Source organism: Narcine bancroftii, chromosome 1 (assembly GCF_036971445.1).
Source record: "Narcine bancroftii isolate sNarBan1 chromosome 1, sNarBan1.hap1, whole genome shotgun sequence".
Classification (NCBI taxonomy): Eukaryota; Metazoa; Chordata; class Chondrichthyes; order Torpediniformes; family Narcinidae; genus Narcine; species Narcine bancroftii.
In genome coordinates, this window is record NC_091469.1 from 367837597 (window position 1) to 367854831 (window position 17235).

The 17235-nt window shown below is 39.7% G+C and overlaps 1 protein-coding gene across 3 annotated transcripts in view; it reads right to left on the bottom strand.

The window, feature by feature from the left end:
• Positions 1–3774: 3774 nt before the first annotated feature.
• LOC138750776 (raftlin-like) overlaps positions 3775–17235 on the bottom strand; it is a 104461-nt gene continuing 91000 nt past the window's right edge. For all 3 annotated transcript variants that reach the window (XM_069912928.1, XM_069912918.1, XM_069912924.1), the window contains exons 9-10: positions 10766–10847; positions 3775–7543 (exon numbers count right to left, since the gene is read on the bottom strand). In XM_069912928.1, coding sequence (XP_069769029.1) covers positions 6929–7543; positions 10766–10847 — 697 coding nt within the window. In that variant the 3' untranslated portion in view covers positions 3775–6928. The remainder of the gene's footprint in view (positions 7544–10765; positions 10848–17235) is intronic.

Genomic DNA, 17235 nt, shown 5'->3' on the forward strand with positions numbered 1-17235 from the left:
TAACATGGTTATGTCATAGAAACCAGGTGGCATTGACAAAGTGATTATTTTTTTCTGGTGGTAAAATCAGTTGTCTCATTAGGTGGGCTGGGAAATAATGTCATTTACCAAGAATAACACAATTTTTCCATCACATGGATGATATATAATGTATGCCCATAATTATAAATTGACAAATATTTCAGTAATTACAGCCTGCTCCACGTCATACTATATTTCCAAATTTTCACCCTCTCTCTCCTCTTTAGAGATTTGAAAATTTACCTGAACTCTTCAGTTTTGAGTGAGAAACAGTGTTAATTTTTTCAAATTAGTTACTTTCTTCATCAGAGGTCATGGAATATTATCTTGGTTTCCTTTCATGGATGCAGCCATAGCTGGATGTTTCCTAGCACGTCTGCCATTGTTTCAGATTACCAGCCTTTGCAGCATGATATTCTTGTCGTGAATTTATATAGTGCAACAAGGTTCTCTGAAAATGGAATGCCCCAGGTTTCTAGAAACTTAATATGAGCTGATAATTGAAACAATTCATACCGAAGATCTTACAGAACCTATGATCTCTGAACATAGGAAACATCTCACCTGGCCACACGGTTTAAATCTTGAGCGAAATCTAAATGAGGTGTATACCCAAGGAACCACAGATCAAGATTACTTTGACTTCCTTTGTTTTCTAGAGAGGTAATTCAGTACTCTTGTTTAGAAAAATGCAGCAAGATAAACCATAAACAATTACAATCGGCATTCAAAATTAAAAAAATGAAAATAGTTACGTTTTCAAGTTCAAGTTCTAAATGTAATTTAGTTTTAAATTGAATCTTTCTGTGTTTAACATTTCACCATGACTGTTTCATCATCCCATTTTGCCTCCAACAATGTCTGTTTCTATTTTAACAGTAAGAGGCAATCAGAGGAGATGGATCAGTAATTCCCATTATTAGTGAATTATAAACATTCTGCCATAGTTTTAATTTCTTTTTTGCTGAATCACTAGTTTTCTGAGACACAGGGCACCAAGCTGTTAAAGTGAGATAGGAAAAGCCAGACTCCTAGCTTGATGAAAGTGGCGACACAGGCAGACAGAGTGGCAAACAAAACATATGCACACTTGCCTTCATTGGTCAGGGCATTAAGTACAACACCATAGGCATGTCACAGCTGTAAGAGACATTGATGAGACCGGATTTGAAATACTGTGCACAATTCTGATTACCTTGTAACAGGAAAGATGCCATTAAACTAGAAGTGTTCAGGTTTTATCGAGGCGGTGACCAGGAAGGTTGATAGAGGAAAGGCTGTGGATGTTGTCTATATGGACTTTAGTAAGACCTCTGACAAGGTGCCACATAGGAGGTTAGTAAGGAAGGTTCAGTCGCAAGGTATTCATGGTCAAGTAGTGAACTGGATTCGACAATGGTTGGACGAGAGAAGCCAACAAGTAGTGGTGGCAGATTGCTTCTCAGATTGGAGGCCTGTGACTAGTTGTGTACCTTAGAGATCGGTGCTGGATTCATTGTTGTTTGTCATCTATATCAATGATCTGGACGATAATGTGGTAAATTGGATCAGCAAGTTTGCAGATGACACTAAGATTGGAGGCATTGTAGACAGTGAGGAAGGTTTTCAAAACCTGCAGATGGATCTGAACCAGCTGAAAAAAATGGACTGAAAAATGGCAGATGCAATTTAATGCAGACAAGAGCGCGGTGTTGCATTTTGGAAGGACAAACCAAGACAGGACATAAACAGTAAATGGTAGGGCACTGAGGAGTGCGGTAAAACAGAAGGATCTGGGAATACAGATGCACAATAACCTGAAATTAGTGTCACAGGTGGATAGGGTCGCAAAGTGAGTTTTTGGCATAAGATCCATCATAATGTCCGAGGGGCTCTTATCACCCAACTCTTGCATATTTAGGATCTGAATACCACATTCATGCTTGCTGAGTGAGATCCAGTATGTCCAGTAAAATCTGACAGAATCGGGTATACTTCTGGTCTGCTGGCAAGTTATCAAGATATCAGCTCACCTTCACAGCAGTAGCAAATCCAGGGTGCTGACTACATACAAAAATTTGGTATCCTTAGATGCGATGCTTCTGAGGTTAAATTGCACAGCAGACACTACATTGGTGACCCAGATGGTTCCAATGAAATTGGAACTTTTCAATAACTCTGCAGCTATGCAAGAGGCTGCATCAGCTGAAGCCAAGCCCTTGGCTGGTGAGCCCAAAAGTGAGGCAGTTGCAACTGATGCAGCCTCTTGCATGGCTGCAGAGTTGTTGAAAAGTTCCACTTTCATTGGAACCGTCAGGGTCACCAATGTAGGGCCTGCTGTGGCAGCGCTACTCAATAAATGCACACACTAGTCAGATATATTGGTGGAATGACTTTAATCTTACATCCCACTCTCTTTTAAGTCACTTTCGGTTCGGGGACCTGAATCCAGAAATAACGTCATGACGCATTCTGATGGGGTGATTCGGCCCATCCGGACCATGACCACTCTGCTCGCTACACTCTCTTTATATTAGCATTCAAGTCTTTTGGGTCCATGCACATGTGTAGGTCACCATTCTTTTTGACACACAACATCGAATTCACCCATTCTGCGGTCTCCTCCACTTTTTTTATGACCCCTAATGACGCCATTTGGTCAAGTTCTTGCATGAGCTTTTCTTTTAGTGATGCTAGAACCTGCCTCGGGGCATACACTACTGACTGTGCATACTCCTTTAACTATATGTTTTGGTGAATGGTAGAACTCCAAACCCCTTGAAGATGTCTGTAAATTGATCCAGTCTTTCATCTACACTGTTCCATGCCTTGGGCTATTAATGTTTTACACCCTCTTGACTAGGTTTAAGTTTTCACATGATTTGTCACCAAGCAGCAATTCATGTCCATCTTGGACTACCATGAACCTGAGGTAGTGTTCTTTATCTTTAACTTTCATCTTTAGTCTACATGTACCTTTCATGTCAATGTGCTGACCATTGTTGGCTTTGAGCTGCAGAATTTGAATGGATGTATGGCTTTATCTTCATTGCCCTGATGTTGCACTCACAGATCAAATTGGCCTTTCCCCCAAGTCCAGCCTGAAAGGAATCTCTGCTCCATTTGTATGCAATGACACAGTCCACCTGTCCTGCTCAACTTTGCTCATGCTTGGCTGTTCAGTGTCTGTTAGTTTAAAATCTTCCTGCACTACCATGCCCATGAAGAATGAGTCTGCCCTCTGCATTTGCTATGTACCTTTCTATAGGCTGGGCATTGTTTTGCTGCATATTCAGTGCCACATCGTTTACAATTGAATGTCTCTCCATCTTTTTGTGGTTTCCTATTTCTCATCTGTTTATGTGTGTGTTCAGACACTGTGGCTATGGCTATGCCTTCATTTTCACTAAGTCCATTAAAGAAAGTATCAAAACTCTCTGTCAGCAGCTGCATGGGTACATGATGCACGTACCTCTCAATCATTTCATTTTTCATCAAGCATCTCGATAACCTTGTCGAACTTGCCCTGGTCTTCTGCCTTGGCAAAAACAAATGTTTTGAAAGCCTCTAGTGCTTAAGTAGCTGTGCATCCAGTTTTCTAACAAGCCCAATAATTTGCAGATAGAGCGTGAATTGCTGCTTGGACAACCTCCACACGTGGTCAACGTTCACAGCATAAGGAGCCTTTACACTTTCCATGTTTTCTGCTGATACCAATTAATACACACTCCCAGTACCATGTGATGTTTCTTTTAAGTAATAAAGAAGCTTCGGTTCTTTCAGTATCAACTATATTTTATTAACAACGTGGTGCAGCTGTGTTCTTCATTTAACCCAAACTAAAATATTCATCGCTGACTCTCTCTAATGGTCAGGAATGTCACTAGCACTCTATCATGAAGACCCCTATCACCCTGCGCACAGCAATTTTCAGCTACTCCTATAGGCCAAGAGATACAGGAGAATCAGAGCCCAAACCACCAGGTTGAGAAACAGTTTCTTCCCATGAGCAATGAGCCTGCTGAATGACTCAGACAAACGCTCTGTGACTCAACTATTTAACAATAATTATTTATTTTAATATTTGTATATAAGTACTATGCATATGCATCATTTGTCTGTATGTGTGTTATGTCTGCAAGTGTGCTTGCAGTGTGTTGCACCGAGGACCAGAGAATGCTGTTTCCTCAGGTTGTAGTTGAAAGAAAGAATTGTACCATTAGAAGCAGAAACACTTCCTTGAAGATGTCTTAGGTATTGAAGCCCAAAGGCTTCTGAAGCATATCAGGCAGCATCTATGGAAAGCAATGACAGTTAATGTTTCAGGCCATAACTCTTCATTAGGAATAATAGAAAAGAAGGATAGAAGCCCAAATAAATAAAAAAAAAGAAGAGAAGGATAGGATTCCTTGGTGCCATGTGAATACAAGGGAAGAAATGGAAAAGGAGCTAGGAGTTACTTGAAGAGATACTAGAAGATACACTCTGATAGGAGGACAATGGATCATGGATCGAAGGGAAGGGGATGGGGACCTAAAGGAAGAAAGATGTGGGTGACAATAAGGTCAAGAGGGTGAGGAAGTGGAAAGAGAAGGAAAACATAAGTAGGGCCAGAGAAATCAGGGTAAGCAAGGGGAATGGAGTAGGGCAGCTATTCTCAACCTTTTTTTTGATTATGACCTGTTTAGGACAATTCAAAGTTTATGGTTCCCCTTCCCTGCGAAGCAGCCAAGTTTTGGTTTCTTCCATACTTCTCTCCTACCGATTATTTAAAAAATATAATATATTTGTGTTACATGAGATGTAAACAAGGGATTTTACTTAAACACGCTATGGCTCCCGGAAGTGGGAGGAGGAGTGGGCTGTGAAGGGCCTCACGAGAATGGCTGGAGAAGGGTTATTCAGATTTACATTGGGACTCATTATGGCATTAACAGAATAGTTTCAAGTTTACATTTATTGTCATGTGTGCCAAGGTACAGAGAAAATGTTTGTTTGCATTCTGTCCAGCAAGTCCATCCTTACACGAGCACAGCAGAATAAAACAGTACAGAGAGTCTGTTAACAGTGAGAGATCAGATGGAACAAGTAGGGCAATATTGTATTACCAGTGTAAGGTTAGTTCAAGAGACTGATATAGCAGGAAAGAAACATCCTTGTATCTGGTAGTGTGTGATTTCATACTTTTGAAACCACCCCATGGGAGGAGGGAGAAGAGAATGTGTGAGGGTTAAGATGAGTCCTTAGTGTGCCAGCTGCTTAATTGAGGCATCGTGGAGTGTTGATGGAGGGAACAGCAGTTTGTGTGATGGTCTGACCTGCCTCCACAGCCAGGATGGATTCCTACAAAAATAATCTGATTGTGATTAAATTACAAATTTGTTGGTTAAAGGATAAATCTTGGTATGAATAACTTTCTTGTCTTTTTATTAGTGTAGCATATTTCATGTTTACCTGAATGTCAGCACTTCTGACAAAACAGCTCTCCTTCAGTAGTGCACAGATATGACAGCCCAGTTTAGTTTGTACTCAAGACTCTCAAAATGGACTTGTATCCATGCCCTTCTGATTTAGCACTGAGTTTGTTGAAAGAATGACTTAAGTGATGTGAGCAAAGTCAAGTTTATTGTCATCTGATTGCACAAGTACAGCAGGATGAAACAGTGTTCTCCGGTCCTCAGTGCACAACATGCAGACACACAACCAGACGTAAACACGCATACAGTCAAACAATACATATACAGGACAAATACAATATTTCATCTGCACAAATAAATAAATATTGTTTTGTACATATGAAAGTTTTTAGATGGTTAGTGTGAGCAGTTAATTTGGTTGTTCAGTGTCTCTGGGAGGTGCACTTTGATGTGTTCCACCACCAGATGCTCAAAGCATTTCATAATTGTGGAGGTCAATGCCACAGAGTGGTAGACATTGATGCCTGTTATTGCCACCCTCTTGGGCACTGGGATGATGGGGCAGCATAGCAGCTTTTTCAGTACTTCTGTGCACTACAGCTGACTAAATATTGTTAAACACTCTTGCAAGTATCACTTTGTGTAAAGCATTTTTGTAAATCATTGTAAATGAATTGTAAGAATCAAAAACAAGCTGAATTCTATTGAATTATACACATGACAATAAACAATTCAATTCATAGTGAAAATCTACTCCTGAACTAAGCTCACACCTGTAATGTTGCCCCGTTCTATTTATAACTGACCTGTGTTTGTAACTCTGCACTCTGTACTGTTTTTCCTGTTATACTACGTATGGGTTGACCAGCTGGACTGCTCCAAAGTGACCTTTCTCACTGCACCTTCGTGCATATGGCAATAAACTTAGTAAACTAGGAGTTGTGGAGCATCATAATTAACATCTTAATACATATTTAACAAGGGTTAACAAATATGGTCCAACTGTTGATAACATCTATGTTTGAGTTTGAGATCCAATAACTCCATATGACCAGAATCTCAACCTGGTGTTCTAATTTTAGCATCACAGAATAAAACTTACAAATATGATGCTCAAAGTACAGATGTTGAAATGAGTTTCTCAGTGAAAAGAATCTTTTATTTAGAGGGATAATATAAAATTATAGTGGAGCACATAATCCTGTGAGAGAAAACTGCTAACAAACAGAAAGCATTTATTATTGTAATAAAAGGTTTATCTGATTGCATCCACAGAAATATACTATTTTACCTATAACATTAACTGTGACATGTGCACATTTCACCAAATTATTAGTTTTTATGTAAAAACACAAGATTCTCACAACATCTGCATATTTATTGCACAGCAAGCAAAGTTTTGTGTGTGAGCTGATGCACAGGTGCATGTCATAACCTCATCATAATTAGGACAGCAAGAGAATGCCACAAGAAAAAAATGGCATCATCTTTTTATTAACTAGAAAATTATTTTATTCTGTGAAGGTGGTCGCTCCTCCTTCTCCCTCTACAACTCCTTCTGTTTCCTTGTGGACATTGGTGTTTGTTTCTGTGATGGACCCAGTTACTTTCTTCAAGGCTTCAGCTGGCATTTCTGTAACTGGCCTGTTATCAAGGTGCTGCTTTGTGACAATATATTCGTCATTCACAGCAGTGTTAATTTTTGTTTGGCTAGCCTCATCTTCACTTCTATCTCTGGTATCATTTTGCCATTTATTCCCATGCTTCTCCTGGACTTCATTCACATCCACATTATCACACATATTATTGTTGCCACAGACTTTGCTGATTCCATGTTCTGGACCTGTGTTTTCCCCAGAATACCCACCCATTTCACCATTTGTCACACATATGTAGTTTTGGACTGCTTCAGGTGCAGGGATACCTTTTTCATTTCCCTCGGTTTCCAAGGCTATTCTATTTTCAGCATCTTCTTTGTCTTCATTCTTTGCCACACTTTGCTCCAGATTTTCTTTCTGATCAGAGACTCCAGTAGAGATCTTCATTTGAAGAGGCACTTGGCCATTTTTATCTTTTAAGCAATTTTTGTCTTTCTTGCTTGGTTTGTCATCTTTTCTTGATTTTTTCTGCAAAGAGAGGGAGAACAGCGTTGAATTATCACCAGGATTGTCTGCAGTTTTATTTCTCTGATCTTTACTTTTCCTAGAGAATGGCATCATTTTGCGTGGCCATCATATGGAATGTTTAACATCCTAAAGTCCCCAAACCCATGTAATTAAAATACACACCGCTCAAATGTTTCTAAGCAGTTCACAATATTGCATACTTGTTAGCGCCTGCTCCTCCCCCTCCTCTTTCTCCCTCCTCTCCTCTTCCATCCTCCACCCACCTTTTTATTCAGGTGCCTGCCCTTTTTTGCTTATACCTAATGAAGGGCCCAGGCCCAAAATGCTGGTTACCTTTGCATCCTATGGATGCTGCATGACCTGCTGAGTTTCTGCAGCATGTTTGTGCATTGCTCACAACATTGCTGCCTCAATTTTGCATTGTATCAGTACAATCTCTGGCAACATCAAGAACAGAAACAGAATATTTTATAAATAAAGTGTTTGTCCTGTTTGTTTTAGTTCCTTTCATATGACCCATTCAGTTCTATAGATTTCTTTTTCTGTAAGCGAATTGACTAAAATCCTTTCGTTGTTTAACTAAAAGTTTCTCCTGTAGCCCATGATGTTTATGTCTGGCCCAATGAAAGTACTCACTTATTAATTGGAATGAATCAATGCTGCAATATATTGTGTCTCTTCAGAATAATGTTGAAGTAATATTGATTTTCATGATAGTTATCTGTGTAGCTCCTCAGAAAAGCAAAGGGCACGTGGATCAAAGATAATTAGTAAAATGGGAAGTCTTAAACCACTGGGGAAAAATCGTGAAGATCACCAATATCATGAAGGTGTAAAGAGTAAGCATAAAAACCTCAAAGAGCAGAAATCTTTCTTTCAAGTGACACAAACACAATAACCAGTAGCAAAAATTCAAATACGGACTAGCAAGTCCTCTGTAAACTTTATATTTTTAATGGTTGCCAACACTAGGAGTGTTTAACAGGGGTTCTGCAGCCTGTAGAAAGTCAGCATGGGTTGCCAGCACCATTTATTTGACTGAATGGTGCACCAATAACAACCTTGTACTCAATGTCAACAAAACTAAGGAGCCAATTGTTGACTTCAGGAAAGGAAAGGCAGAGGTATACAATCCAATGATCATTGGGAGATCAGAAGTGGAGGGGGTAAGTTCTTGGGAGTCACTATCACTTCCTAGACCCAATACACCAATGGCATTGTGAAGAAAGCATGTCAGAGCCTCTACTTCCCCAGGAGTGCATGGAGGTTTGATATGATACCAGAACCCTTCGCAAATTTCTCCAGAGGTGTGGAAAGTGTGCTGACCGGCTGCATCACGGTCTGTTCTGGAGACACCAATACTAAGCCTAAATCCCTCCAAAAGGTACAGGACATCACAGGGAAAACCCTCCCCACTATTGAGTACATCTAGAGGGAGCGCTGCCATTAGAGAGTAGCAGCAATCATCAAGGATCCACACCACCTAGCGCATGATCTGTTCTTGCTGCTGCCATGAAGAAAGAGGTATAGATGCCACAAGACTCGCACCACCAGGTTCAGGAACAGCTGCTACCCCTCTACCATCAGACTCCTCAACAACAAACTCAATCAGAGACTCATTTAAGAACTCTTACTTGTGCACTTTATCCATTTTTTAATTCTCTCTGTATTGCAGTTTGTTTACATTGATTATCTGCCTACAGTTCTTTATCTGTTTACATATATATGCTGTGCATAGTTTTCTTTGTAATACCAATAAGTGGAAATTCTGCCTTGCCTGCAGATAAAAGAACCTTAGGGTTGTGTTTGATATTATGTATGTACTCTGACAATAAATCTCAAGTCTGAAATACTACAGAAATAAAATATAGGGGCACATGTCTTCTTGCGAACACCACCTAAAATGACCAAATTGATACATATAAAATTGTTTTTTCTCAATTCAAGATAATATGTTTTCCCTTCTAAATCCTCAATTCATGCAGATAGTTACTCCCTTCTAAGCTGGCAGTAACTACTTTTCAAAAGTCCTTGATCACTACACAGCTATCCATGGCCCTCGACCAAAGTGACTTTCCTAAACTTCCTACTCCTTGCAACATGGCCCATATCTGAAGGTTGCTACCATTGAAAATGAACTTCATATTGAAATTCTGCCATTGGGAGACATTGTAGCAACTGTATGCAATGACTTGAGCCACTTCTATAATCACTGCATTTATAGATGAACAGTTCTGAGACAATAAGCAAAGGAAGGGTGATGGATCTTCCATAGACATGTGCATGGACATAGATGGACATGAGCATGACTTGGATATGAGCATGGACAGAGACTGACATGGACATAGACATGGGCATGGATATGGCCATGACCTTAAACTTGGAAGGGTGATAGATGGAGGGAAAAATGATGTAACAAACAGGAGAGAAAAACATATATTCGACAATGAAAAAATAAGGATGGGAAAGGTAAAGGATATTGCCAAAAGCTAGAAACAGGGTAGAGAGCCAATAGACTGCAGATATTGGAATTTGGAGAAAAAAAGTAAACTACTGGAGGAACTGAGTGAATCAGTGATCCTGTAACCTGTGGAAGCTAAGAGGTGATGCATGTTTTGGACATATAATGCCAACTACCCCTTTGCCTCTGCAGATACTACCTGATCCTCTGAGCTCCTCCAGCCGTTTGTTTTTATTTTGTGTGAGAAACAGTGTGTTTGGTAACAAATTCAGAGAGGATTAAAGAGGACATCATCATTGCATTTGTATGACACCACTATGATGAATATAACACACTGCTATTGTCAATCTTCTCTCCTGGAGGTACAGATTGAAATTCATTAACTGTGAGTCAATTAGACTTGATAATCCTTGTTTTACTAACTTCAACCTACTTCAGACAAGCAAAATAAACCTGATGGACATTTATAAGATTGGGACAGGTACACTTATGAGGAAGGCTTGGAGGTTAATGAGCCAAACTCAGGAAAAAGGGACTATCTTGTTGAGCATGAACAGGTTGGGCTGAAGGGCCTATTTTTGTTCTGTAGAGCTCTATGACTCGATAACTCTATTTCAGAATTATGAATGGATTATAAGAGATGTGCTCAGCAATATTCACAACTTAAAATAACCCAACCTTCAATAGTATTGCTGTACAGAATGATGCATGAAGTTTAACTTGCCACCAAAAGAAAGGAAGAGGAATGTGAGGCCATTTACCTTTTGTTCTTTCATTTTTTCTTTGCAGGGGAGTGATGGTCTCTGGAGGAAAATAATCTGTTTTGTAGCAAGATTCCCATCACTGAAAAGTACATCACACCAAGAAAGACATTATATCATTTCATTAATCTCATACAATCTAACCAAATCCACCCAAACACATTAAATTACAAGATTTTGTTTCATCAGCTTCCATTCCCTGATGCTATGAAGAAAACAATGCCTGAAGACACGTTTATCTTGCTATTCCAGTAACAGCTACCCTGCTGCAGTAGCCTTGTTGAATAACATTAGTGAAACATGGAAGTCTGCAGACGCTGGGATTGTAGTAAAAACACATCAAAATGCTGGAGGAACTTCTTCAGCATCCGTAAAAAGTAAAGATATATTGCTGAGGTCTTGGGCCTGATATAACGTTAGCCCCAAGGTACATGTAATTTGCCCAATAAAGTGTGAAGGTACAATAGACATCGCCTCCTCATCATTTGGCTTGCACTCAATTACCCCTTCGAACATAGTTTCTGCTGCAGTTCTTTCCATGTATAGGAATCTCTGTTTGCAATTTCATTTCTACACCATGCAGTGATAGGGCTCAACAGGGCTCTAGGAATGTGGGGATATTGATGTCTACATCAATGGTGTTGCAGGATTGGAAAGATCATACAATGAATGTCTGAACTAGCCTGCAGTATTCCCTTCCTTACAATTGTGTTCTTTTGAAAATGTAATTGGAGCAGGCTCAAAGCTTCAGCTATGTAAGTCTAAATCTGATTGTAACCCCTTTCACACTGGCACCTTATCCTAGTAATTAACGGCCAATATGCAGGTTAAAGGGCAAAGGGCCAGTGTGAATGCTTGCGAAACGGCATGCAGGCGTCAAATCACTCTGGGGATGGACCGTCTCGGTAGGGTGTATCATCCCCAGGGTCATTTGCGTGCCCATTAGCCCAGTGTGAAAGGGACAGGGACTATCCAGGGATAAAGTAGTGAGGCGTTGATGAAGTTTTTGCATGAGTGCAGGAATGTGAAGGAACTAAAGATTAAAAAGAAGGTATAAACTTTAGATTTTATTTACTAAATCCTGATCAATGTATTATGATCTTGTATTTAAACAAAATTAATCATGCCTAATTATAACATAATTAAGCATTATGTTCAGCACTGTATGAGCCCTTCAGCCTCTGTTGTTGGCCCAACCTATATAAACCTTTATAAATTTATAAAGCACATAGACACACAGTTCATAAAGACTGTGGGAAAGTTGCAGAGAGAGAGAATGAGTGATGGTGAACCTGCCCTCGCAGAATTCCGTGGAGCAGAGAAATGGTTGTATGCACAGAAGACTTTTGGAGGAGTTTCTCGGCCACATGAAATTCGGTGGGGGAGGGGGTGGGCGGCAGGTCTGCCATCGCCTGATGTGTCACTCATACGTCACCAGTGGAGGATAGGCACCCTCTCCCTGGGGATGCCTGGTGGAAAGTGTGAAAGGATGCAGAGAACCGGTTAACAGTGGTCCAGCATGAACGGCAAAAACTGCTTCTTTAACCGGTTCATTGAATGGCCAATTTACAAGTTAGCCAGTGTGAAAAGGGCTACAGACTTGATGAATGTAACAGCCTCCTGAAAGTGTTGTAATGAAATATAAAAAAAATGAATATGAGTAAAACACCAACTAATTATAAGATTACACTAATGGTTTCCTGCAATAGAAGCAGCTAGCTTTGTGATTAAATAATCAAGAAAAAATGTATGAGCTACATTAGAGCATAAGATTTGTTGCAGTTGTATAAAGACATTGGTGAGGCCCCATCGAGAGTATTATGTTCCATTTTATTCATTGTGCTGCAGAAAAGATATCGTCAAGCTGGAAAGGATGCTGAGAAGATTAATAAAGGATGTTGCTGGGAGGGGGGTGGGCTGAATTATCGGGAGAGTTTAAGCAGGCTAGGGCTTTATTCCTTGGGGTGCAGTAAGATGGGGGGAGGGTGATCTCAAAGTGCTGTACAAAATCATGAGAGGAATTGGTCGGGTGATCGCAGAGTCTTTTCCCAAGAGTAGGGGAATCGGAAACTAGGGGATATTGGTTTAAGGTGAGGGCGAAAGATTTAATAGGACCACAAAGGGTAAGTTTTTTGTGGAGTGGGTGGTGGGTGTATGGAACAAACTGCCAGAGGAGGTAGTTGAAGCCAGTTCTGTTGCAATGTTTAAGAAACATTTGGATGGAAACATGGATAAGATGATGTGTTTAGAGGGATATTGGCCAAAAGCAGACATATGTGACTAGTGTGAGTGGGGCATTTTGGTCAGCATGGGCAAGTTGGGCCAATAGGCCAGAATCCACACTGTATGGCTCTATGACTATGACATAAAACAGCAGGTAAGACAATATGGGATCAATTTTAAAGCACATCAATGAGAGAAAATTAAATGTGATGCCTTAGTTACTGGATAATAAATCTCTGGGATGTCTATGAAATCACTGAGCTAATCTTAATAAGTTCATAAAATATGTGCTCTACTCTCAGCTCCATTAATCTGTGATCAACACCAACCTCTGGTGCTATGTGTGTGCTCTACTCTCAGGTCCATTAATCCGTGATCAACACCAACCTCTGGTGCTACATGTGTGGACTTTACACATGCTCCCCGTGTCCATTAATCTGTGATCAACACCAACCTCTGGTGCTATATGTGTGTTCTACTCTCAGCTCCATTAATCTGTGATCAACACCAACCTCTGGTGTTATATGTGTGGACTTTGCACATGCTCCCTGTGACAAGGAAGGTTATCTCCAGCTGCTCTGATTTCCTCCTCTATCCCAAAGATATGCAGTTGGTCGGTTAATAGGGTACTGTAGTGTATGAATGCATGGTAGAGTCTGATAGGTGTTAATGAAAACATGGGGAAAATAAAATGAACCAAGGTCGGATTAATGTAAATGGGTGATTGATGATCAGTATGGATTTGATTGGCTAAAGAGCCTGTTTCTATGCTGTATCTTTCTATGACTCTTTTATTCTTTCATCACTCTGGTTTTCATTCATGTCTTTCTCAATGTTTCTTGCTGGCTTAATCCTCTTTAAAATCTCTCCCAAGTAATCATTGCTCATGTGTGACACTTGGTACTGTGTGTTGGCATTGTACGCTGACCGACCAACTTGGTCCTTTGCTCATCCACCTTCCAGCTTTTTATTCTCCCTAACCTGACTCAGATGAACCAACTCTAGCATCTCTACCAACTCTAGCATCTCTATCAGGTTTATATCTATATGTTACCAAGAAATAAAGATTAAATTAAAACTATAATCATATATTATATAATTTTAACATTATAATTTTAAAATATAATTTAAATTGCAATTTCTCAAATTGTAATATTTTGCAACACACTGTATAAACTTATTAAGCTGCTAAGATTCTCATAATCAAGGGACAAATACAAAGTGAATATGGTCACTCTGAATTCAAACATCCAAAAAGAAAATTAAATTCCAATTATCATGGTGTTGATCCATTAATATAACAACGATTTCATGCTCTGATTATTCCTTCCTGACATTGGAATGAAGGAATATCTTCGATAGGGTGAGTCCAGATGAGTTAACATGGACCTACTCTGCTTCTCTCTCCACAGATGCTGCCTAATCTGTTGAGTATTTCCAGCATTTTCATTTTTTATTTCCTTTACCAATACAGTTAATAATCTCTGCAACATGTTGGGACAATCTGAATTATCCTTTTCAAAATATAACAATTTGGATTGTTATATTAACAAATGTAAGCATCTCAAAACTGTTCCACAAAGGTAAAAGAATTCATTTTACATGTAATCTAAGTAGCTGTAAAGCATAAATCAAGTCAAGTCACATTTATTTGTCATAAACCTTGCAGTGTACAGTGAAAACGAGATAGCGTTTCTCTGGACTGTGGAGCTGGTTATTTTCATGAGGCAATTTTTATAAATAACATATCACTTATTACATACATTACATGTGCTAGCCTTGTGTTTCCTCATGGCTTGGGGGAAAAAGCTGTCTCAAATGCTTAAGTACTTCTTCCCAGATGACAGGAGGGAGAACGGATTGCGGGAAGGGTGTGTCGAGTCCTTCACGATGTTTATGGCTTTCCACAAACACCAGCCATTATAAATGTCCATCATGGCAGGGAGAGAGACCCCAATAATCCCCTCGGCAGTCTTTACTATCTGCTGCAGGAATTTGAGATCTGAGATGATACAGTTCCCAATCCAGGCAGTGATGCAGTTACATAGGATGCTCTCAATGCATCCCCTGTAGAATGTAGTGAGGGTGGAGGGTGGAAGCTGAACTTCCCTCAACCTCTGCAGGAAGTAAAGGTATTGTTGGGCCTTCTTGGCAATGGATCTGGTGTTGGGGGACCAGAAGAGATCCTCCACCAGGAATTTGGTCTCTTGACTACCTCGATAGTGGAGCCATCATGCTCAGCGGAGAGTGGTCCTCCCGGGTTCTCCTGAAGTTGACCACCATCCCCTTTGTTTTGTTGATGTTCAGGTTTAGGTTGTTGTCTCTGCACCAGTCTGTTAGTGATTGTACTTTCTCTCTGTAAGCTGACTCATCGTTCTTGCTGATGAGCCCACCACAGTTGTGTATCAGTGAATGTGATGATGTAGTTTGAACTGTATACCGCTGCACAGTCGTGGGTCAACTGGGTAAACAGCAGTGGGCTGAGCACGCAGCCCTGGGGGGCTCCTGTGCTCAGTGTGATGGTGTTGGACATGCTGTCTCCAATTTGGACTGACTGATGTCTTCCAGTCAGGAAGTTGAGGATCTAGTTACAGAGAAAGGTGTTTAGGCCTAACAGGTTCAACTTCCTAATCAGGTGCTGCGGTATGATTGTGTTGAATGCTGAGCTGAAGTCTATGAACAGCATTCGAAAATAATATATAAAAAATGATGAAGACTCTAGAATGATCCTAGTATGTGTTAGCTTATGATTTCTTGCTTTATTCAATTATCATTAATTATTGTGGCTGATAAACTAAGCATGCATGTTCTGAGTTAACAAAGCAAAATGTCATACAGTTATGTGCCACATTCCTGCGATTGTGTGGAATGTTATAATTTCAATGCCCAATTATGTGACCTTTTCAATATCATCCCCGGCACAAAGATCAGTCAGCCTTGCTCATCTTTTACACTGGCTCCAGAGTTTAAGTGCTTGCTTTGTTCTTTAGTGACCCGAGCTAAAGGATCAACAAGAAGCACAAGGCTGTAAGTTTCAATAACAACATTCCATTGAGCTCCATCATCATGCTGAACTCAAACCATAATTAGGAGAAAGAAAATCTTTCATTTATATTGTGTTTTTCATGTCATTTTCAAAGCAACTTACTTAAAAGTATTTATTTGAATCACTGAGTTCTCATAGTGTGGAGATTTTTAAAGAATTTCAGGAAGAAAATGTGCTCTACGTTGAGAGGTAAGGATGTGAAATTAAAGGAAATTTATAATAAATTTCTCATTTAGGACTTTGGCTCCTGTGTGCAGTGGGCTAAAGGTGAGTTGTTATGCTTGAAATGTGACCACTCGCCTACATTCAGGGACTGCAGTAAACCAGGCAGGTAGTAAAACTCCTATCGCTGTGGATGTTTCATCTGGTTATACGTGTTCAGTCAGATGAACATAAATTTGAACTTGAATTCTGAATGATCCTTTTCAAAAAATATAACAATTTACCTTTACTGCATCTTTAAACCAAGTATCTCAAAGGTATGCCACACAACTAAAAGATGAAAACAGATGCACAAGAAGTTTTGGACAAAATAAAACTATTTCTTGTTAAGCCGATACTATCTCTCTACCAAAGGAAGTAAATTAGCAAAGTATACTTTGATTTTTGGGGAGCATATATAAGAAATGAAAATCAATAACCTATTCTAAATCTTCCTTAGATGTATCTAATGGATCTTATTTTTCTTTGCTCATTTGTTTCTAGATTAAAAGAGTACAACTGTACTATAGGCTCTTCCATCTAGTTTGAAGATTGGGAATTGGAATAAGGATGTGTTCATGCAGATGTTATTGCCAAAGCTCTGCAGTTACAATGGCATGACTGAAAAAGTGATAACTGAAAGTGAAGATATGACCAAGGTAGCTCTTGGATGTTGGAAAATCTTAATGAACATTTTCACTAATGTGAATGCAAAGAAGGTGCTTGCACCAGTAAATCAACTGAGTGTTTGACATTTGTGTCTACCACCTATTGCTTACAGAGAACATAGAGCATTACAAGCCTTCAACCCACAATTTCAGTGCCAGACCTGATGCCCAAAATAAATTAAAACTCTGGTCCTTGCACAGGATCTATATCCCCTGCATATCCATGTGTCTATCTAAAAGCCAGCTAAATGTTGCAATCATATTTGTTTTAATCACTACCCATGGCACACCATTCCAGGCACCTACCATCTCTCTGTAAAAAAAAAACTTGC